The sequence below is a fragment of the Chiloscyllium plagiosum genome, unplaced genomic scaffold (genome assembly GCF_037043375.1).
Source record: "Chiloscyllium plagiosum isolate Xiang-an unplaced genomic scaffold, Cpla_swu_hap1 HiC_scaffold_1, whole genome shotgun sequence".
NCBI classification, from domain to species: domain Eukaryota; kingdom Metazoa; phylum Chordata; class Chondrichthyes; order Orectolobiformes; family Hemiscylliidae; genus Chiloscyllium; species Chiloscyllium plagiosum.
In genome coordinates, this window is record NW_028270139.1 from 117,959,332 (window position 1) to 117,984,412 (window position 25,081).

Here is a 25,081-nt window from a genome sequence, read left to right on the forward strand (position 1 = left end):
CTACCACCCTCTGTCTTTTATGGGCCTGCTAATTCTGTACTCAGATAGCCAAATGTCCCTATATCCTATGCCTCCTTACTTTTGTAATGAGCCTACCATGGGGAACCCTATCAAATGTCTTGCTTCCAATGCTTTTTCATGCCCCCTTCCAGCTCTCCTAATTCCATTCTTCAGTTCCTTCCTGGCTACCTTGTAACCCTCTACAGCCCTGTCTTATCCTTGCTTTCTCAACATTACGTTTTGAAAAGTGTGGTGCTGGAAAAGCGCAGCAGGCCAGGCAGCATCCGAGGAGAAGGAGATTCGACGTTTCGGGCATAAGCCCTTCTTCAGGAATGAGGCTGGTGTGCCAAGCGGGCCTACCTTTCTCAACATTAAGTAAGAGTCCTTCTTCCTCTTGACTTGATCCACATCTCTTGTCATCCAAGTTTCCTTCACCCTACCATCCCTTCCTTGCTTAGTGGGACAAGCCTATCCAGCACTTGCAGCAAGTACTCCCGAATCAACCTCCACATTTCTGTGTGTACATTTCCCTGAGAATATATCTTTCCCAATTTATGCTCCACAGTTCCTATCTAATAGTATTGTAATTCCCTCTCCTACAATTAAATACTTCCCCATACTGTCTGCTCATATCCCTCTCCATGAATAAAGATCAAAAAGTTATGATCACTATCAGCGAAATGGTCTCCCATCAAGAGATCTGACACCTGACCTGGTTTGTTGCCAAGTACCACGTTCAAGTCAGCCTATCTACATATTGAGTAAGGAATCCTTCCTGGACACACCTAACAAAATCTGCTCCATCCAAACTATTTATACTAAGGAAGTTCCAATGAATATTAGGGAAGTTGATATCATCCATGGCAACAATCCTGTTACTTCTGCACCTTTCCAAAATCTCCCTTCCCAATCTGCTCCTCCGTGCCTCTGTTGGGATCTATAGAAAATTCCAATAAAGTGACTGTTCCTTTCCTGTTTCTGACTTTCACCTACACTAACTCTGTAGACAAACCCTCTTTGATGACCTCCCTTTCTGCAGCTCTGATACTATTCCTGATTAGCAATGCCACTCCCCCACCTCTTTTACCTCCCTCCCTATTCCTTTTGAAATATCTAAAACCGGAACGTCCAACTACCATTCCTGCCCCTGTGATATCAAAATCTGCGTAATGGCCACAACATCATAGCTCCAAGTACTGATCCATGCTCTAAGTTCATCACCCTTATTCCTGACACTTCTTGCATTAAAATAGGCACACTTCAACCGCTCACACTGACTGCAACTTTGCCCCATCAACTATCTATCCTTCCGCACAGACTCTGAATGCTGTATTTACCTGTTCACCAGCTACCCCATCCTCTGATCCATAGCTCCAGTTCCCAACACTCTGCCAAACTAGTTTAAACTCTCCCAAAGACTTCTAGCAAACCTCCTGCCCAGGATATTGGTACCCCTCCATTTCAGGTGCAATCCATCCTCTTTATTCAGGTCTCACCTTCCCCAGAAGGCATCGCAATGATCCACATATCTGAATCTCTCCCTCCTACACCAGCTCTGCAGTCACGTGTTCAGCTGCACTCGCCATCTAGTCCTAGCCTCACTAGCCTGTGGCACCGATAGCAATCCTGAGATTAATACTCTGCTCATCCTGCCTTTTAGTTTCCAACCTAACTCCTTATATTCCCTTTTCAGGACCTCATCCCTTTTCCCAGCTATGTCACTGGTACAGAGCCAGGCTGAGTGCCAGAGACCTGGCCGCTATGGCTTTCTCCTGGTAGGTTGTCCCCCTCAACAGTATTCAAAGTAATGTACTTATTATTGAGGAGAACAGCCACAGGGGTCCCTGCACTGTCTGCCTATTCTCTATCCCTCTCCTGTCACCCAGCTACTTTTATCCTGTACCGGAGGTGTGACTACCTCCCTCCAACTCTTCTCTATCACCCCCTCACCCTCCCGAATGATCCAAAGTTCATCCAGCTCCAGCTCCCTAATGCAGTGTGAGGAGCTGGAGTTGGCCGCACTTCTCGCGGGTGAAGCCAGCAGGGACACCAGTGGTGAGCCTTACCTCCCACATCCTGCAAGATGAGCATGCAACTTCCCTAGCCTCCATCCCCTCTGCTCTAAATTACCAAAAGGAGATTTTTTAAAAAAAAAAACTTAACAACCCTTCAGAGTCTTTTTTTTTGTTTAGAGGAGGAGGACGACAACAGGTGGGAGACACTACACGTTTAGTGTTTCGTGTTTAGCCACTGCCTGATTATGTAAGTTCACGTACCCAGTAGTCCCCATGTCAGAGTCCGCTCCTCTTCAGCCTTTGCTCTGCCAATTTACGAGGTAAGTATTCTTTATGGAAATTTACCTTCCCAGCTGCCCCCTGGTGAAAATGTTTTTGTCCCCCATTTCTTCTTCTCTAGTATCTGGCTGCCTGAATGCTCAGCGGGAGGGCCAGACAGTGTGCAGATAACACATGCTGCAGCCTGCCTCTTTTTAAAAACAGTCTTCCCCTTTTTTTTCTTGAAAGCTGTCTGCCCTTTTACCTGCTGCAATTCTTGCAATTCTGAAGAAAAATAATTGGGACACTGAAGCAGATGGCAGACTCAAGTTCTTTGATGAGACAATGTGTAAAGGACAACAATCTAAATTAGTTGGTAGCAAGTGTCCAAGAAGTTCAATTCCAAGAATTCCAAGCCTGAGGACCTGTTGGCAGTGCAACAATTGATCTCCCATGGGGGATCATGTTCAGCAGATATAACTTTAGCTCACATCTCTTATGCACCACACCATAAGCATCTCATGCTGTTCAATGCAACACATCCCTATCATTCACCCATTAGCACTGTACACAAGAAGCAGGACAAATCCAACTCAGGAAGTTAACCACACCATCAATCTACTCTTGACTATCTGTAAAATGATAGTAGGTTTCATAATGCTATCAAACATCATTTGCTCAGCAATAACCTGCTTACTGAAACTCAGTTTGGATTCCACCAGGGGTAAGAGAAAAATGATGACTGCAAATGCTGGAGATCAGAGTCGGAAAGTGTGGCGCTGGAGAAACACAGTAGGTCAGGCAGCATCCGAGGAACAGGAGAACCAATGTTTCAGCATAAGCCCTACATCAAGAGTGAGTGTGTGTGTGTGTGTGTGTGTGTGTGTGTGTGTGTGGGGTGGAGGGGGTTGGGAGTGGAGTGGTGTGGGGACGGAGGGAAGGGGGCTGAGAGATAAATGGAGGGGGGGGGGGGGGGGGAAGGAAGCTGGGAAGGAGATAGGTAGATGCACATGGGGGGGTTGGTGGTGATAGTTCGGAGTGGAGGGTGGAGTGGATAGGTAGGAAGGAAGATGTACAGGTAGGACAGTTCAAAAGGGTGGGGCCAAGTTGGAGGTTTGGATCTGGGATGAGGTGGGGGGAGGCGAGATGATAAACTCGTGAAGTCAGTGTGAGTGATGGAGGATTGGTCTCTGCTCTGACTTATTGCCATCATCCCTCAACCTGCATTTACTTATTGCCTTCCCAGCTACCTTCTCCCAGCCCCTCATACCCACCCCCCACATTTCTGATGAAGGGCTGGTGCCTAACACATCGATTCTCCTGCTCCTCAGATGCTGCCTGAGCTGCTGTGCTTGCTGTGGTTCTGTTCGCCGAGCTGGAAGTTTTTGTTGCAAACGTTTCATCCCCTGTCTAGGTGACATCCTCAGTGCTTGGGAGCCTCCTGTGAAGCGCTTCTGTGGTGTTTCCTCCGGTATTTACAGTGGCCTGTCCCTACCGCTTCCGGTTGTCAGTTTCAGCTGTCCGCTGTAGTGGCCGGTATATTGGGTCCAGGTCGATGTGTTTGTTGATGGAGTTTGTGGATGAGTGCCATGCTTCTAGGAATTCCCTGGCTGTTCTTTGTTTGGCTTGCCCTATAATGGTAGTGTTGTCCCAGTCGAATTCATGTTGCTTGTCGTCTGCGTGTGTGGCTACTAGGGATAGCTGGTCGTGTCGTTTCGTTGCTAGTTGATGTTCATGTATGCGGATTGTTAGCTGTCTTCCTGTTTGTCCTATATAGTGTTTTGTGCAGTCCTTGCATGGGATTTTGTACACTACATTAGTTTTGCTCATGCTGGGTTTCGGGTCCTTCGTTCTGGTGAGTTGTTGTCTGAGTGTGGCTGTTGGTTTGTGTGCTGTTATAAGTCCTAGTGGTCGCAGTAGTCTGGCTGTCAGTTCAGAGATGTTCTTGATGTATGCTGTGCTTTTCCAGCGCCACACTTTCCGACTCTGATCTCCAGCATTTGCAGTCCTCACTTTCTCCTAGTTGTTGTAACCTTACTGCGAAGCCTGTTCCAAAGTGGTTGCCCTTGACATCAAGGCTGTATTTGACCAAGTATGGCATCATGAGTCCTAACACATTAGGCAGTAAGAATCAGAAGGAAAGTCTTTGCTGGTTGGAGTCATATCTGACATAGGAAGGAGGTCAGTTATCTCAGCTTCAGGACATCTCTACAGGAATTCCTCAAGGTAGTATCCTAATCAGAACCATCTTTAGCTTCTTCAGTAACAATCTTCCCTTCAGCATAGAACTGGAGATCACCACTCACGATTGCACAATGTTCAACACCATTCAACACCAGACCTGCTGAGCTTTTTCAGCACTTTGTTTTGTTTCTAATTTCCAGCATAGGCAGTTATTTTGGTTTTTATTCATGCCATGGCAGGCAATGATCATCTTCAGCAACAAAGAATGTAATAATTGCTCCTTGACATTGTATGATATTAAAATCACTGAATCTATCGTTATCAACATCCTGCAAGTTACCATTGACCATAAACTAAATGCTGTGGCTACAAGAGCAGGACAGAGGCTAGGAATTCTGCAGCAGTTAACTCACCTCCTGACTCCCAAAGCTTGTCCTTCTATATGTCAGGGGTGTGATGAAATACTCTCCACTTGCATGGATAGGAACAGCTCCAAAATCACACGAACTTTGAAACGACCCTGGACAAAGCAGCCCACTTGAATAGCATCATAAGCACAAAGATCCACTCCTACACCAATGGCGCTCAGTAGCAGCAGAGTGTACCATCTATAAGATGCACTGCAGAAATTCACCACGGTTTCTTATACAGCACTTTCCAAATCCATGACCATTATCATTAAGAAGGACAAAGTCAGCAGGTGCTTGGGAACACCACCACTTGTATGTTCCCCTCCAAACCACTCACCACCCTGACTTGGAAATAATTTGTCATTTCTTCAAAGTTGCTGGGTCACAGTCCTAGAACTCCATCCCCAAGAACATTGTGGATCTTCCTAATCCCTATGGACTGCACGAGTTCAAGAAGGCAGCTTACTACCAGTTTCACAAGGACAAGTCTGGAAGGGCAATAAATTCTGAACCATCCAACAACACTCATATTGATGATTATGGAAACTGCTGCATTATGCCCCTTCTCAATTCCCTGATATCCCTCATCTGCTATCTAGCAAGATCAGAAAACTATTGATGGTGTGACCATGAACTCCATGCTATCCTCCCACATTTCTTCCCTCACCCCAAAATTTCCTTTTTTTGATTTCCAACTAAATAACCTTTAAGAACTCCTGACTCCATGCTCTACTACGGCTCACCCAGGAGGAGGAGCGAAGGCAGCAGCGAGGCACTTCTGAACAGTCTTTGTCACTTGATCTGACATTTCCAACCACCAGCTGAGATACTGGCAAAGGTAAGTGCAGAGTTAAGATCTGCACATAATTAGTCACTAGTGTGGACAACAGCCAGGCCAAGGTGAAAGAATTTTCTTTTGTCCCAGCTCAGCAGAGAATGTAGTCATATACGAGTTCAGCTACAGGGACTCAGATGAGCTCTTTGATGGATTGTTAATCAGAAAATTTAGTGACTGTACACTTAAAGATGCTGGTTACAATAGCTGGCCTGCCAGATATCCTGCTGTGTCTTTGGCAAGGAACAGCTTGGCAGTCAGCATCACATAGTGTTTGTTCCATCTTCCTAGTGTGCGGTTGATAGAAAGGTACTGAAATTGCAGCCTCGCTGGCTTATTGCAACCTTTATGCAGACAAGCCACCACATTTTCTGTCTTCTCTCTGAAAGTGCAGCAACAATCCCAGCCAAATCTAGGAATTCATCAGGATATATTCCAATGCATTCTATAGCTCTTACAGATACTTTTCAATAGCAAATGAATCACTTCACACTTCTCTGCATTAAACTTTATCTGCTATTTGTGCATCCATTCCTCCAACTGTGTCTGTGTCCTTCAGAAGATTTACAATACCATGCAAATTTTAAGCTTGTGCTTTTTAATAGGTTATTAACATATAACAGGAAGAGAAGTTGTCCTCATATTCTTTGCTGGTGAACTACACCATTGACACCATCCCCAATCCAAACACTAAACAATAACCCATACTCTGATTCTGGTCACTTAACCAATTTTCTATTTGTAATGCTTGTATTCTTTTTATTCCATGAGCTTGAACTTTGCTCACACATTTATTGTGGGCCTATTTATCAAGAATTTTCTCATGCAGAACTTCTTGAGAGTTAGTGGGGCTGCAGAAAAGTGGCTAGTGTCCCATCACATTTCTGACTTGTATTTTGTGACAGGCTTTCCTAGCCAGGAGGGGAGTTACTTGCCATGGAATTCATAGCATCAGTCCTCCTCTGATAGCCTCAGCTTTAATATGGTTGATCCAGTTCAGTTTCTGGTCAATGGCAACCCCAATATATTGATACAGAGATGTGTTAATGGTAATGCCAGTAAATGCCGAGGGACAAGGATTAGATGCTCTCTTGTTGGAGATGGTCATTGCCTGCCATTTCTATGAAGTGAATATTACTTGTTACTTGTCAGTCCTAGTCTGAATATTGTCCAGGTCTTACTGAATATGGATGCAAACTGTTGATATATCTGAGGATTGGTTAGTGGTATCATACACTGTATGATCAGGAACTCTTAAAAATCCTTTGATATTGTGATGTTTTGCCTCCAACAATCACAATTATCTTCTTCTGTGCTAAGTATAATTCTAATATGTTGACAGTTCTCCCATTGATTCCCTTTGACTTCAATTTTGTTGGGTCTCAAATGCTGCATTGGATACTCCATGTCAAGGGAGATAATTTCAGTCCCCCTCTGGAATTCAGCTCTTGTGTAGATGTTTGAACCAAGGCTATAATGAAGTCCGGAACCTGTGAGCCTGGCAGAAATCAAACTGAAAATCACAGAGCAAATTATTGTGGTGTAGTTGATGTCTGCAAGCAGTGCTCAGGACAGCTTCCATCATTTTGCTGATGTTCAAGATGGATTGATCAAGTGGGAATTGACTGGATTGACTTTGACCTGTATTTTTCTGTTTAGAACATTCCTGAACAATTTCTCATATTGATGGGTAAATATGATTGTTGTGGCTATAGTAGAACAGATTGGCTCAAATGTTGCTTGTTCTGGAATAGATCTTCAATACTATTGCTAGAATGTTGTCAGAGCCCTTGGGCTTTGCAGCATCCAGTGTCTTCGACTGTGCATTGATATCACAGCTTGAATCAAATTGACTTCAATGCTGGAAACTTCAGCAGCTGGATCTCTCACTCATCATTTCTGGCTGAAGGTAGTTGCAAATCTTTCAGCCTTGTGTTTTGTGTTGACATGCGAGGCTCCACCATCATTGAAGTTAGTTGGGGCTGCAAAGCTTTGATCTTATCTGTTGTTTGTGGGTTCACATAGACCTCTCTGTAGCAATACTGTTTTTGTTGTTTAATGTGCCTTTGTCCTGTGTGGAAGCTTCGTCAAGTTGACATCTTGCACTCTTCAAAGAACCAGGATCGATCCCTTGGTTTCATGGTAATAATCCAGTCTAGGAGATTGCAGATTATAGTTTAATGCAATTCAGCTGCCATTAATCACCCACAGCACTTCAATGATGTCTAGTTTTGAGCTGGTTCAATTCTGTTCTGAATCTATCCCATTTAGCACAGTGGTATTGCTGTACAACACAACGGATGGTATCCTCAGTGTAAGACTGCAGTGGTCACTTCCGTAAATACTGTTGTGGGTTGATTTATCTGTGAAAGATAGATTGGTGAGGGTGGAGTCAAATATGTTTTACTTTCTTTGCACCATCTGCCACAGGCCTGGTAACCAGATACGTCTTTCAGAATGCAGTCAGTTTGGTCAATAGAGGTGCTACCAAGCCATTCTTGGTAATGGAGGGTGAATGTTGAGGGCTCCCAGGGCAACTTCCTGTAATTGTGTACCTGCACCTCTGTTGGATCCGTACTGCTAGTGAGACAAGACATTTCCAGGGATGGTGGAACAGTCTTGGACATTGGTTGTAGTGGACAATTTGGTATGACTATGTTAGCTGTTGCTTGTCTAGTCTGTGGGCCAGCTCTCCCAATGTTGGTACAAGCTCCAGATGTTAGTGAGGATAACTGAAAATTCAGTGGGATTGCATATGCTGTTGTCATTTCCATGGATACCATGTCAGACTCTACTTTTACTCTTTTTTTAAAATAGTGGATCATAGCTTTATATAATTGAGTGGCTTGATAGGCCATTTCAGAGTTCAGAGTCGACTACATTGCTGTGAACCTGGAGTCATATACAGGCTAGGCTGGATAAGGATGACAATTTTCCTCCTTGAAAGAACATGAACAACTTGTAATAATAGATAATGCTAATTGAATTTTTGGATGACTTAAGTAAAGCATTGGATAGGGAATTTCTTTGGATGATATTTATATGGATTCCCAGAAGGCAGCTGATGAAATCTCTTAAAAATAGACTGTGAATAAAACATGAAGCTCATGGAATTAAGGGCTAATTATTGGCCTGCTTAGGAAATTGGCTGAGTGGCAGCAGACTGCGAGTAGGAGTAATGGGTGGGTACAGTAATTGGCAGGATGTGACTAGTGCTGTCATTGATAAACAAAGAAAATTCATGGAACCGAAAGAATCCATTTGGTTGAAATGAGTGCAGTCCAGCCTAATCTCACTTTCCAGCTCCTTGTATGCAGTTTATGGCACTTTGGGTACACATCAGAATATCTTCTAAATGCAGAGGGTTTTTGCCTCCAGCAGTCTTTCAGATAGTGAATTCCAAATATCTAACACTCTCAGCATTAAACATTTCACCCAAACTCCCCTCTTATCCTTCTGTTAATGACATTAAATCTATGTCCTTGGTTATGAACCTCTCTTCCTATCCACTGTTTTTAGGTTAATTGGAATTTAATATATCTCAACTAAATTTTCCTTCAGCCTCTTCAGATCCACAGAAATTAATCTCAGCCTATCTAACCTTTTCTAATAGCTAACTTCCTGCATTTCTGGCAACATTTTCATGAATCTCCTCTGTACTCCAGTGCAGTCATGTCTGTCCTGTCATGCAGTGACCAGAACAATATGCAGTACTCCAGCTGTAATCTTAACTAGTATCTTGGCCTTACTAGAATATTGTACAGAGTGAAGAGGATGGTGCTGGAAAAGCACATGAGGTCAAACAGCATCCAAGGAGCAGGAGAATCAACATTTGAAGCCCTACATCAGGAATGAGGCTTGGGGGTCAGGGGGCTGAGAGATAAATGGAGGGGGTGGCGCTGGGGGGGGGGGGGGGGAAAGGTAGCTGGGAATGCAATAGGTAGATTAAGATGGCGAAGAAGGTGATAGGTCAGAGAGGAAGGTGCAGCGGATAGATGGGAAAGACAATGGACGAGTCAAGAAGGCGGTGCCTAGTGGGGTGAGGGGAAATGAGGAAACTGGTGAAATCCACATTAATCCCATGTGGTTGCAGGGTCCCAAGGCGGAAGATGAGGCGTTCTTCCTGCAGATGTCAGTTGGTTAGGGTTTGACGATGGAGGAGGCCCAGGATCTGCATGTCCTTGGCAGAGTGGGAGGGGGAGTTGATGTGTTCAGCCATGGGGCAGACTCCCACAGCTACCTGGACTACACGTCCTTCCCAATTCCTCCGCCTCCGCTGCATCTGTTCCCAGGATGACCAATTACACCATAGAAAATCCCAGATGGCCTCCGTAATTTCCGCCCCCCTCCACAAGGTCAACAATGTCCTTCAGCGCATCTCCTCCACTCCCCGCACTTCTGCAATTGAACCCCACCCATCCCAATACAACAAGTTCTTCCAGAGCAGTTCGAACATTGGCATCTAGCCGACAATGTGGAAAATTGCCAAGGTATGTTCAGCACACAAAACCAAATCCAATTCCAACCTGGCCAATTGCCACCAGGTCAGTCTACTCTTGATCATCATGAAAGTGATGGAAGGTGCCATTAATAATGGTCTTGAGCAGCACCTGCTCAGCGATAACCTGCTCCACCAGGGCAACTCAATTCCTGACCTCATTACAGCCTTGTTTCAAGCATGTACAAAAATGCAGAATTCCAGAGATGTGAGAGTGACAGTCCTTGACATCAGACTGCATTTGACTGAGCATGGCATCAATGAGCTCTAGCAAAACTGGAATCAATGGGTGAGTGAGAGCAAGCTCTCCACTGGATGGAGTGATACCTGGCACAGTGTGGTTGTGCTGGTTAGTCATCTCAGCTCCAGGACATCACTGCTTGAGTTCCTCAAGGTAGAGTCTGAGGGCCCAACCAATTTCAACTGCTTCATCAGTGGCCTTCCCTGCGACCGAAGGTCAGAAATAGTAATTTTCACCGTCGATTGTACAATGTTCAGCACATTCACAACTCCTCAGGTACTGAAGCAGTTTATGTTCAAATGCAACAAGAGCTGAATAATATCCAGACTTTGACTGACAAGTGGTAAGTAACATTCATACCACACAAATGCCAAACAATGACCATTTCCAATAAGAGGCAAACTAACCTCCACCCCTTGACATTCAAAGGTATTAACATCACTGAATCCACCATTATCAATATTCTTCGTGTTACCAATAATCCGAAATTCAACTGGAGTCACCAAATAAATAATGGCTACAAGAGTAGGTCAGAGCTAGGAATGCTGCACAAGTCAGGATTATAATGGAATACTCCCCACTTAGCTGGATGGGCGCAACTCCAACAACACAAGAAGCTTAATATCACCCAGGACAAAGAAACCTCCTTGATTAGCACCACTTCTACAAACATCCAACCCTCCACCACTTATACTAAGGAGCAGCAGTGTTCATTGTCTACATAACACACTGCAGAAATTCGCCAAAGAACCTTAGACAGCACCTTCCAAAACCACAAACACTTCTATTTGGAAGGACAAGGGCAGCAGATAGTTTGGAACACTACCATCTGCAACTGCAACACCCCCGCGCCCCCAAAACCCCCTCCAGTCACTACCATCCTGTCTTAGAAATATATCGCCATATCGCTGGATCAAAATCCTGGAATTACCTCCCTAAAAGCATTATCGAAGCAACCAAAACTGCACATAATACTTCAAAAGAGGCCTGACCAATGTCCTGGACAACCTCAACATGATGTCAACAATATTCAAGATCTGAGTAATGTATGCTGAAGATCCCCAAGTCCAATTACATCAATTCCCAGGTGTTTCAGTTTGGGCATGTGCTAATAATGCAATGCCAAGTTTAAACTGGCCCACACCATATTTGTCAGAACTGTAAACATTTTCTCTGTAAATATATATGCACCAGATTGCCTAATTGCTTCTTGTCAAATTTATTTTCTGTTATGCCAATTTACCATGCTTTATAATACTCATACTTGATCAAACCTACATTGGTGTTGCACATATCTCATTAAGATGTCCCTTACTCCACTAGATTTTTATTTGTTAATATTCAATGTCGAAATGTGGGTGTTCTGACAAGGTTAGGACTTATTACACCAAATCCATAAGAAAAAATATCAGTGGCTTGCTAGGACACTTGGAAGACAACTACGAGTCATTTCAATGATGTGGGACTTGAGTCACACATAGGCTACACCAGATAAGGATAGCAGCTTTCCTTCTTCGAAGAACATTTGGAAGCCAGATTTATGACAGTCTAACAGCTTTATGTTAACTTTTCTTGATGCCAGCTTTTTATTTACTGTTTCTTATTTGAAATCTCAATATAAATATATGCAAATTTTTGCATTCACCTGTTACCCTGAGGTGACATTTCAGAGCCCTGACTTTAACTCTTCCAGAAAATGGCTATTCTGAGCACATGATGACTACAAATGTTATTGCAAATACCTTATAAAGGTTTGGTTCCATTTTGTTAAGGATGCTTGCTCCTGGTTTGCTGCTGTGCAAGGAACTCTGGGAATCAGGCAGTACCAGCAGTGAGGAAGGAAAACCAAGGATAGGGAATAAAGGAAACTGAAGTTAGGGCAACTTTTGGCAGAAGAGAACTAACAGATAACAGGAACTTTAAATTCACTGTAACCAATAGTAATTCACTGAAATAACAGACAGTAAAACTAATAACATTTTGTTTCCTCTTAGAGCCAACAGAAATAACTTAAGTCATTTGTAGGGCTAAATTTTAACGGATGTCAATGAAGAGGGCACATGAAATATGTCAGGTGACTGCCCCACTGCCTTCCCACCTACACTTAACCCCATTCTCATCATTCAGGTGGTAGCGAAGGGCTAGTCTACCTGGCCTTAGGCCAATGAAGCTCTTAAGTAGCCAATTATTGCCCACTCAAGGTCCTAAATCTGCATCCATGCTATAATACACTGGGCAGAGGCAGTTGGGAGAAATGAGAAGATGTTTGTTGTAGACAATTTATTGAAAAGAGGAGAAGGAATGATTGGTACATGATTTGGGTAGCACCTCTTTTAAGATCATGTCACACTGTCTGTCCCAGCACTTGATGACCAAGGAGAGTGCACTTGTAACACAGCCGAACAGAATACCAACTTGGATATCTCTTTAACACATACCAGTGGTCGACAGTAAGAGTGGGAAAGATTTTTGATCAGTCATTTGAAAAAAAAAATTCAGAACCTCAACAGTAACTATCCAAAACTCCAGACATACATGTAAATTGTGCATGTTGCCACAGCAACGCAACTCCCTGCGTGAACTGCTCCACGATACCACCTTACACATTTTAGACGTTACCAGGTCTAAAATTACCTGTTCCCTGGTTTAATTACAGAACACATTATTCTACAAATACTAGCTCAAGTACACTTTGTGAACTTATTCTGAAGCCACTTTTGCCAATTTAGTTCATCCAATCGATATGAACATTAAAATTTCTCACAAATGCAATATCTTTCTTACAGTCCCACATTATTTCTTGATTTATACTCTGTCCTGCAATGAAGCTATTGACAAAGGTTCACTAAATTACTCCTTTCAATAACTTTGTTACTATGTATTATCTCCACTCAAACTGACTCTGCATTTTTATCCTCCAATCTAAGTTTATTTTTTACAATTATACTAACCTTATTCATTATTAACAGACCCACCTACCTCCTTTACAGTTTCTCCCTGTTTTACCAAATAAGCTTGAGCATTTAAGTCCTATCTGTAGCACTTTGAAACTATATCTCTGTAATGGTAATCATTGTATGCTTTCATGGGATCTGGGTATTGTTGGCAAGCATTTGTTATCCATCCCTAACTGCCTTTGAACTGAGTGGCTTTTTGGGCCATTTTAAAGCACAGTCCCGAGTCAACCAATCTAATATAAGTAGGAATAAAATGCAGACCAAAACAAATAAAGACAGCAATTTTCTTCTTAAAGGACATTAATGAACTAGATGTGTTTTTATAAGAATCGATGAGAGTTTCATAGTTTCCGTTACTGACCTAGCTTTCGATTCCAGATTTTCATTAATTGAATTTGAATTGTTTGATAGGAATTGCGCTCATGTCCCCAGAGCATTCTGGATTACTAGTCTAGTGACATCACCATTAGACTACCATTTCCCCCATCACTAATTTCTATTTTCACTTTAAATTTGTCTATCTTGATGTGAATGTTGTGTAAATTCAGACAAATAGCCTTTAATTATGTTCTTTTGTTAACCATTTTTCTTTACTTTGACCTTATTTTATAATAGGCATTTGCCTATTATTTACTTATCTATGCTATTTAACTATGTGACCTGCCTGTATTGCTCACAAGACAAAATTTTGCACTGTGCCTCGATACATGCGACAATAAATTCAATTCAGTTTAATTCAGTTCTATTTATTCTTAGGTGTGTACCTTTTGTCCGGTCCTGTCACAGGCTGGTTATCATTATCAACATCACTGCCCTATACTGTTGCCTTGTTCTTTGACTTTCTAAATATCCCTCATGTGAATACTCCACTCCCATTTAATTTTTAAAAATTATCTATAATCTTAGTTATATGATTCTGCACATACTGGTCAAAGTGCAATCAGGTGGAGACTATCCCATTAATACAGATTCCTGTTTCCCTAATACTTATACCTTATGGTTCAAGATCCATTTCTCCCATATCCCGTGTGAGCCATGCATTCAACTCTCTGATTTGATTTGATTTCCCTATGCAATTTGCTTGTACCTCAGGTAGTAATCCAGAAATTATAACAATTATTGTTTTGCTTTTTAATCTTGTCTCTAGTGGCTCATACTCCCACAGCAGAACTTCTTTTTAGTGTTTCTTAGTCCTACCTATGTCATTGGTACCATATGGATCAAGACAACTAGATTCTTCCCCTCCCACTCTTAAGTTTCTGTCCAGCTCCTGAGAAGTTGTTGTTAGCTCTGACACCAGAACAGTATCTATCCCCTGTGACAACTACAATTCTTTTTTTCTGCTCCCCGTTGATTAAATGCTTACACCATGGTGCTCCAACCACTTTGTTCAACACCACTACAGGCTTGCTGTCTTTCATCTAAGTTGTGACAACATTAAATCCCCTGAACAACTGAAAAAGCTGAGGTTTCTCCATTCCTACCTTCTTGATCTAATTTCTTACCTCACTTATAGTCACACCTTCTTGATGCCGATGACAGACCAAATCAGAAGTACCTAACCTTAAACCAAGTCCAGGTAACTTGTTGCATTATGATGTCTGAGATTGTCAAAGTTCCTTCAGCTGCAGATACTTACTGCAGCTGCAATTATTGTGCATCACACTAATCCAGCAGCTCCATTGCCTGCCCTGCTCTGTTAATGCTGTTTTATTTAAATAATTAGACTTTAAAGTTAGTAATGTCATCTGTAGATATGTTAAGCAGTTTAACTAATTAAGCTATAAGTTTGAGGCTTGGGCTGATAAGTGGCAATTAACATTCATGTCACATAAGTGCCACACACCCACCATCTCCAACAAGAGATAAATAAAACATTTCCCCTTTTCATTCAATAGTGCTATCATCACTGAATCCTCCATTATTGACATTCTTGAGGGTGGGGGTGGGGTCTAGACTAGCCCAGCTGTGAGAGAAGGTCAGAGACTAAATTTTTCAGTAATTTGCATACTAACTCCCCAAAATCTGTCCACCATCTACAAGACACAAAGTAGAATTATAAGAAATACTCTCCATTAGGCTGGATAAATGCAGGTCCAACTACAGTCAAAAAGCTCAATACCATTGACTGGCACTCTTTCCACCAACTTCTACATTCACTTCCTTCACCAGCACCTGCACCAGTGGCAATAAAGTGTACCATACACAATATGCATTGCAAGAATTCACCAAAGCTGCTCCAAATCTTTCACCACTATCCTAGTAGGTGAAGGGGAGAAGACGTATGGAAATACAACCATTGCAACTTCTCCTCAAAGCCACACACCATCCTACATATTTTGAATTTTCTTCACTGTCATTAGGTCATTGTTCTCGAACTTCAACCCAAACAGCATTGTGGGTGTACCGACACCACAAGGTTATAGAACTTCCATAAGTCAAAACATCACTCCCTTCTCAAGGGCAATCAGTGATCGACAGTACATGCTGACCTAGCTACTAACTACTATGTCTCACAAATAATTTAGAAATTGCAATGCTTATATTTTCCCAGATAGATATTCAGAGGAATAAAATCTTAAAATTCACCAATCAACCACCTATTTGAACACTCACTAGCTACTGAAGACTGAAAGAAACATAAAAATCAGCATGTCTTTCCCTTCTTCCACCAAAACCCCACAGCTTTCTTAACCCCAAAACAACCCTCATTCCCAGTATCTTATTCTTCCTCACCTTTATTATCCAGTACCCCTTTATCTGCCTAACTCAGCAGTTCACTTTCACACTCTTCCCCTGGCTTTATCTGTCACTGCCTCTGCCTGTCCAGACTTCAGTCAATACATGTGCCCCCTGAATCCTTGTCCCTTGCCTCCTAGTCACTTTTCATTCTCAATCTACATGTGTCCTTTCATTCCTAACCACCTTTGTTTCCAGCAACCTGAATGTTCACTCTCTACAGTAGCAGGGAGGTATGACAACATTGAGCCATGAGACCCTCTCTGCACCTTGGGTTATTTACTGCTGTCACTTTGTAATTTTAGTACCTCTGCACCAAGATACCACTCTCACCAAATTTCCATTGCCATTCTGTTTCACAAGCCACTCCATTTAGTTCTGTGTGCAGAGTCTGTTTGAGGTGGACCAATGTTTCTCCAGCTCTCATCTGCATCTATCCAGCACAAGGAAGAAAATGAGAAAATTTGTGCCAACAGCTTTTTAAAGTAGCAAAAAAATGGATACTTACTTAACCATAACCTGAATTTCTTAAGTAACTATGAAGAAAACGTATCAATACCAATTTCCATTTACATTTTCAAATCCATGGTGTTCAAAATCAGTTGAATTTAGTATGAGGATATCTATCTGCATTTCTACAGCACACAGTATTTTACAGTATTCTATACACAAGTGAGAAAAAAAGCTGAAAGTAGTGGGGGAAATTAGGGTTGTGTTTGTGTTTTTGCTGGTGGTCCACTTAGTTTCTTATTAATGAGCAGTGTAATTATAAAACTCAGTAGAGTATACAAGAAAGAAGGCAGGATATAACATCCCATCTTCAGACTAGTAATTTTCATTGCATGCCGTTCATTGTAGAAGTGTCACTTCTGAAATAATAAGGTATACATCTCAAGCTACATTCTAACAGTACTGATAGTCCCAGATGCACTTAAATTACTACAAAACACTGGGGGATATCCTGAAGGCATGGAAGTTTCTATTTAAATGCAAGTCTCCCTCCATTCCATTAACATTTAGCATAATTCCCAATAATTAAACTGTTTACATACTTTGGTTCAACAATTTCAGACTTTATAGACCAAAAGGCCCATACTTGTCCATATATTTTTGCATTTTCTTTATTACTAAGTGTGTCAAAATCCAATTGCCAATACAAATAGTTTTAAAATCATGTTTGCTGCAGTTGTTGCAGCAAATAGATTTAGCCAACATCAAGTAACCTCCAATAGTGAGAACATTATTACAAGAAAAAGGCTCATTTCTGGCACTAACCCAAGATCTAAAGTTCACTCCAGGAGAGCTTGACATATTCAACTATGTAGGCATAGAGCAAAAATACAAATGGAATGACTTAAAATACCCATTGTGGATACTTACTAAATTCCAGAATGTCCTTTAAGAATCAGATCTCACACAAATCGTTTCACTGTTTTCACTCCAAACTGTAGTTTGCTTTTTTGTGTACCATTGTGAATTTTCCACATGAAATTTGTTTTAAATTATTTAGACTTGACCCACAGTTTCCTATTTGGAGTTACGTTAAGAATATATAGTGAGCCCATTTTATACAGTATTTTATATGGTGAATCTGTATCATTGTTAAATAACCCGTGATGAACAGTTTTTGATGGTAACAGGGTAGGGATAAAGCTGAATGATAAAAATGACCTTCTCTAAATAATTCAAGCCCAATTCATGGTGGGTTGATGAAAAACCTATGTGGTGATGTCCAATGTCAACATGAAGATCAAATTTAAGTGGGTTCATTGGAGGATAAAGCAATGAGGTAAGGTTTCCTAAGCATGCTAGGAATAGCAAAATTGTAGGCATACTTCATTACACTACCACACAGTAGAAATTTTCCTGAATATATCTTCCTAATATATACTCCTAATCTCACACCACCATCTGCTCATCACACTTGCATTCCTAACTACCACTGCAAGTTAAGGGGAAAATCACGTAGTTGTGTGCTGATTATTAAACTCTTTTGCTCAGCAAAGAAACTTTTCTCCTCAAACTAACCTGGTTTTTAAACTGGAACTGAAAATGAAATAGCAAAGTGCTAATCTACATACCACTGTTTTCCCTTATTTTGTTAAAAACAGTCTCTGCTGCTGAAAAATAATAGGCAACCTTTAACTCTGGCACAGGGGAAGAAGATGAAATTGGCTGCCTACTATTATAACCCACTCAATTTTTCTTAACTGTTGAAAGTGTTGAAACATGGATGGAAAATCTGATCTTGTCAATTTTGCAGAAATTGATGTTCCTAAAAATGTGACATCTCACCATGTAATTGTATAATCGAACCAAATAAAACTTATAAGTGTTTCTCTAACAATGCAATAAAGTATATTGCTTTTTTTGCCCTAAACTATTATCCCTTTCAATTTTAGGCAAAAAAAGGTCAAGAAGTACAAAAAGGGCCTGAAGTGGAAATCGCTAAAATGGACAAGCTACTGAGCCTAGTTAGAGACCCGGACATGAAACAGAACTAATTTTACTCCATCAAAATGTCCAAATGTATCAGTACTCATTTGGATCATACAGATGCACATGTACGTCTCTGCCAGCCACATTCAAAAATGAGGAACTGGCTAACCTTTATGGAATCATATTTAAAAACACATTGTAATATCCTCATAGAACACAATGGTTTCAAATTCACATTTTCAGCAAAACCCATAAACATAACACAATTATAAGTTTTTTTTTCCTGCTGTTTACTGATAGCTCTGATAATCTATAAAAACAAAGATATGTTAAACTTGTATCTACTTTTCTTCTGGTACACCTTACAAGTAGTATATGTTATTTGGTTGTGGATAAATGACTTCATAGCTAAAACATATTTTCCAATTGTATAAGAATTCTGTTATTAAGCTAATTAAAACTATGTTAATACCAGTTTATTGAAGAAACTGAAGCTTTTCACTCTGCGTCACTATGTCCTTTAGGTTAAGTGGCTGTTTTTAACTAAAAAGAGACGATGCAAAATAGGTAAATGTCACATCTCCATTTTCAATAGGCTATATTTATAACAGGATTATTTGTATTCTCTTACGAATTTATATATTGGCAAAATATGTCACTGTAATATTCTTTCAAATGAACTTCCATTTTTCTCTATTTTCCTTTGCCTTACAAAGGTCTACAGTGAAATATTATCCCTAAATTTAAGTCAGTCATCTCTATTATTTTCCTAGCTTTGATTCTTTATACTGTATAAGCTGTTCATCTGTGACATATTCTCTGTCTTTCAGTACTGAAGAAGGGTCAGAAACTTGACATGTTAACCCTACATTCTTGCTTAACTTGCTAAATATTTACAGTATTTTCTGCTTTCACCTCCATTATTCTAAAATGTACAGGCTGCTGAGTCCAGTGGGAGATGAATCTTTTGGAGGTGAATTCTGTTGATTGGATTTACAATGAACCCAGCTCTTGCAAAAGAAGCAATCCCAACAGAGACATGGCTTCTACTTTAATAAATATATATTTATATACTGATAAATATATATATACTGATATATTTTAAAAATAGAAAGCACTTTACAAGCACATAAATATATATATTTAGGAATGTAGATCTATTTTCTTTTTCCCTCACCAAGGCTAGGTATTAAAGGTGAAACACATACTTGTTTTCAATACAAACATTAGGATTTGTTACACCAGATTCATGTTAGCTCTGGTTTCACTGGCATCATAGGCACAATTTAATGACTGCAAGAGTCACCCTACTAGATCATTGGCACTTTCAGTATTTGCTATTTAATGTGGCATCAAACAGAGAGATCTTTCCAAACATGAGTTGGAAATTTTCTAATTGCACAAAATGATAGGAAAATATCTTAAAATATTTATTTCAATCATTTGTGTTTTCTTGATAGTAAGCATGAGTGGCACATCTGTGTCCCTAACAGTAAAAGTTGCTATGGGCAGTAGATGGGAAATTTAAATTAAAAATACCTTGTTCAGTCAATGCAAACACCTCAATGCATTCAACTGTATGGCATTATGCTTTATAAAGAGAATGTGAGGCCTTCAAATCCCATTGCAATCTATTCTCCACACTACCCTTTCCCTATGGTGATTGAAGCCATGGCTAAGTTTGAAAGCCTGCTCCAAATCTGGAAAATATCTTACCTGGGAAAAAAATGTGTTTAGAGGTTGAACTGAATGCCATTTAAATACATTTATTATGGAAAATCCCAGCTCATATGCTTGTTATTCATTCATGAGATGTGAATATCATTAGCTAAGTCAGGATTTATTGCCCATCTCTAATTATTTAGAGGGCAGTTAAAAGTCATTCACATTGCTTGGCGTCATGTATCAGCCAGCCCAAGTAAAAAAAAGCTATTTCCTTCCCTAAAGGTCTGAACCAGATGGGTAATTCTAATTCTATTTACAAAGATCACTGGTTCATTACATGGTTGAATTTGGATTGTTTTTTTATTTGAGATTTTTATTGAATTCACATTTTATCATCTGCCATGGTAGGATTCAAGCACACATCCCAGAACATTAGCCTGGGGTTATGAATTAGTAGCCCAGTGACATTGCCACTACACCACCACCTCCTCTAATGTCATACTAATTATTCCAAGTTCATAATTACAGGCAAAGCTCCTGTAATACCTCCTCAATTCAAGTAATAAACCTCCACTGGCTCTGGTAGAATTGTTCTATCTCTGCCTGCTGTCCTTTGTTGCCTATCACAGTAAAATGAGCAATTTGTGTCACACTAAAGGCAATTTACTGCAAGACACCTCATTTACTTATAACCGTCAAGGAATAAGGGTTTAATCCTGAATTAGAAACAAAGAAATGCTAGAAATGCTCATCAGCAATTCCTGAATTGAAATGACAACTCAGTTGTGGCACATCTGGCACAAAAAGGGAGATGTTTGTAGATGTTGAAGGTAAGTCATCTCAGTTCCAGGACATCCCTGCAGGAGATCTTCAGGTATATAGATTCCTCAGACATTATAATAGGGCACTCGAATAAGTTCAAGGTAATCACACAGAGCCAAAATAGTTTTGTCAATGAGAAATCATGTTTAATTAAATTATTGGGGTTCTTTGAAGAAATAACTTGTGCTATAGATAAAGGGGAACCAGTGAATGTATAACATTTAGATTTTCAGAAGGCACTACATCAAATTATTGAGAAAAATAAAAGGTCATTGAATAGGGAGTAACATATTGGCATGGACAGAAGGTAGAAGTAGGTCTTTTTCAGACTGGCAGGATATAAAGAGTCATGGGACTTCAATTCTTTACAATTGATATAAAGGATTGGATGAAAGAATTAAAGGTATGGTAGCAAAATTTGCTGAGTTGTGAAGTACATATCAGGAGCCTTGTTTGTAATTTTGGTCTTTGGCACAACCATGTACAGCTGCTTCATCAATGGTTTTACTGCTGTCGTAAGGTCAGAAGTGAGGAAGTTCTGTGATGATTGCACAATGTTCTGCATCAATCATAACTCCTTAGACACTCAAACAGTCCATATCCAAGTTTGGCTCACAAGTTACATTTGTACCACACAAGTGTTAGGCAATGATAATTTCCAACAAGAGGAAAACTAGTCAAAAAGCCTCTTTTAAGGTATTACCATCACTGAATCCCCTACTATCAATGTTTTGGGAGTTAACTTTGATCAGAAACTCAATGAAACTAACCAAAAACGTATTGTCGCTACAACAGAAGGTCGGAGGCTAAGTACTGTGCAGCGAGTAACTCACCCCTCACATTCAGAAAGCCTGTCTGCTGTCTCCACCCCCAGCACTCAGTAGCACCACTATGAACCAAATACAAGATGCAATACCAAAATTCACCAAGGCTCCTTAGCCAGCACCTTCCAGACCCACAGCCACTACCCTCAAGAAGGACAAGGGCAAATACATGAGAACATCACCACTGAGCTTGTTCCTGCTTCCAGCAAGGGATCCAGCAATTGGAGGCCGCCAGTGGCCCTACCTGAGCATGTCCCAGGACCTGATGGTGACACCAGTAGTTATAGAATCAGAGGCAGCAGCGGCAGCAGGAGGAGATCTGAGACAGTGGCATCATCAGCAACAAGCACTCAGCTTCTCCCGAGACTCCAGGCTGAATGGAAGTAAGACTTTAATATCTGGATATTTCTTGTTCCGTTTGATTTTATTTCCTTTATTTCTTTTATCTTATTCTAGTTTTGTAATAATGTGTGTAACCAAGATGGCACCAATGGTGACTTTGTATACTTTCACTGTTCTCCCATATTCCTATACTTGACTACACGTGACAATAAAATCTAATTCTAAGCCACTCACTATCCTGACTTGGAAATACATTACTGTTCCTTCAGTATTGCTGGATCAAAATCCTGGAACTCCCTCCTTAACAGCATTGTAAGTCTACCTACAACAAATGGACTGCAGTTCAAGAAGGCCACTCACCACCGCTCTCTCAAGGACAATAAGGGATGGTGAATAACTGCTGGCCAGCCAACATAAATACAACAGAGATGTACAGCATGGAAATAGACCCTTCGGTCCAACCTGTCCATGCTGACCAGATATCCCAACCCAATCTAGTTCCACATGCCAGCACATGGCCCATATCCTTCTAAACCCTTCCTATTCATATACCCATCCAAATGCCTTTTAAATGTTGCAATTGTACCAGCCTCCACCACTTCCTCTGGCAGCTCATTCCATATACATACCACCTTCTGCGTGAAAAAGTTACCCCTTAGGTCTCTTTTATATCTTTCCCCTCTCACCCTAAACCTATGCCTTCCAGTTCTGGACTCCCCCACCCCAGGGAAAAGACTTTGTCTATTTATCCTATCCATGCCCCTCATAATTTTGTAAACCTCTATAAGGTCACCCCTCAGCCTCCGACGCTCCAGGGAAAACAGCCCCAGCCTGTTCAGCCTCTCCCTATGACTCAAATCCTCCAACCCTGGCAATATCCTTGTAAATCTTTTCTGAACCCTTTCATGTTTCACAACATCTTTCCGATAGGAAGGAGACCAGAATTGCATGCAATACTCTAACAGTGGTCTAACCAATGTCCTGTACAGCTGCAACATGACCTTCCAACTCCTGTACTCAATACTCTGACTGATAAAGGAAAGCATACCAAATGCCACCTTCACTATCCTATCTACCTGCAACTCCACTTTCAAGGAGCTAAGCAGCTGCACTCCAAGGTCTCTTTGTTCGGCAACACACCCTAGGTCTGTACCATTAAGTGTATAAGTCCTAAGATTCGCTTTCCCAAAATGCAGCACCTCACATTTATCTTTCTCCTCAGAGAAGCTATATGGTATTTCCAGCATTTTGATTTGTTTCAGATTTCCAGCATCTGCAGTAATTTGACTTTGTAAACATTCATTTTGCTCTGGCTTGAGATCACTGAACTGCATTGCCTGCAATTTTCAACTGCTCCAAGTTCTCCTCCAATCCAATCCAGCTTTTTAATCTAAACTACCCCAAACCCTCTATTCCTCATCAGCCACAATGCCAAGGCTTCAAACAGTAAGCTGTAGGTTTACATACTTCCAAATTCAGATATTCATACAGAATAAAAGTTTAAAGGTTTATTTTGTTTAAGTTAACCAAAATGGGGAAGCATTGTGTGTTTATTAGTTTGTGTTATTACCTGAAGTCAAGTTGTACTGATTGTATTAAGTCAATTCAAATAATCTCAGCAAAGCATATCTTCTGTGAAAGAAAGGAGCTTAACAATCCATGTCCGGCATTATATTACGTGCCTTCTCTGTTCAACTTCAAAAAGACTAAAGATTCACAATTTAGGGAATGTACAACAGATATCTGTACTTTAAAAAAAACAAAGAACTGCAGATATTGTAAATCTGAAACAAGAACAGAAATTGCTGGAAAAACTCAATAGACCCAACAGCATCTGTGGAGAGAAAGCAGACTTACCACCACGGCATTCCACCTGCATCAGATTCTATATTAATGCTCAACCAGAAACTTCAGCAACTATAAACACGATATGTTGAATACACTGAGAATTTTCCCCTGGTCATTATAAACTGTAAAATTCTGCTACTAGGAGCTTAAAAACTGCAACTCTGGCACGAATGGATTTTTTTTCAAGAGGTAACTGGAAACTCCCTCACCTTCATCCACCTTTCGCTTTCTCAGCTACCTTCCCCCCCCCCCCCCCCCCAACACCCCTCCCTTTTATCTCTCAGCCCCCTTGAGCCACAAGCCTCATTCCTTTAAAGGCTTATGCCCGAAACGTCAACTCTCCTGCTTCTCGGATGCTGCCTGACCTGCTGTGCTTTTCCAGCAACACACTCTCCACTCTGATCTCCAGCATCTGCTGTCCTCACTTTCTCCATTCTAAAGATAGTCTGTCACTCTGAACAGCAACAACTAGCGGAAGATAAAGCCTCAAACCGTATTTATAGTACTTAACACGACTTCCTTGATTTTCCACTTGTTTATCTGCTATAGGGGAGGGCAACAGAAGGTTTCGTTAATAATTCTGAAGAAGTCCTATCGGATTCGAAACGTTAACTCTGCTCCCGCGTCCGCAGATGCTACCAGACATTCTGAGTTTCTCCAGCACTCTGTTATCTGATGCAAAAAAACTTAATTTACTCCATGTTGAAGTACTCCATGTTACCAAACAGACTTGAACACTATCATCTTTCATTCCCATCGTGTTCGCCATACGGTAAACCACCTGAAACAGCATCTAATCCAAACAATTCACCGCCGTGACTTCACTACCAAATACTATTTCTGTTCTCGACCAAGGACGTTGTAGCGTCACAAATCAAACATCAAAATCTCCCGAACTATCAATGAAGGCACCATTCCCCCTTACACCTTTTCAGGGTTATATATATTTTTAATAGCGTTTAAAAACCGAAAAAATAAATTTTCACAATAACCGTGCCATTTTG

At 40.9% G+C, this 25,081-nt stretch overlaps 1 protein-coding gene across 3 annotated transcripts in view; it reads left to right on the top strand.

The window, feature by feature from the left end:
* dnai1.2 (dynein, axonemal, intermediate chain 1, paralog 2) overlaps window positions 1–19,424 on the top strand; it is a 294,979-nt gene extending 275,555 nt beyond the window's left edge. The window contains exon 21 of one of the 3 annotated variants that reach the window (XR_015757982.1): window positions 18,540–18,623. Coding sequence is in view for 2 of the 3 variants with exons in the window: in XM_087990134.1 (XP_087846260.1) it covers window positions 18,540–18,641 (102 nt within the window). In the remaining variant the exon portion in view is untranslated. Of the gene's footprint in view, window positions 1–18,539 lie in introns of all 3 variants that reach the window. The other 2 variants (XM_087990134.1, XM_043683992.2) reach the window with 2 other exon arrangements.
* Window positions 19,425–25,081: the final 5,657 nt, after the last annotated feature.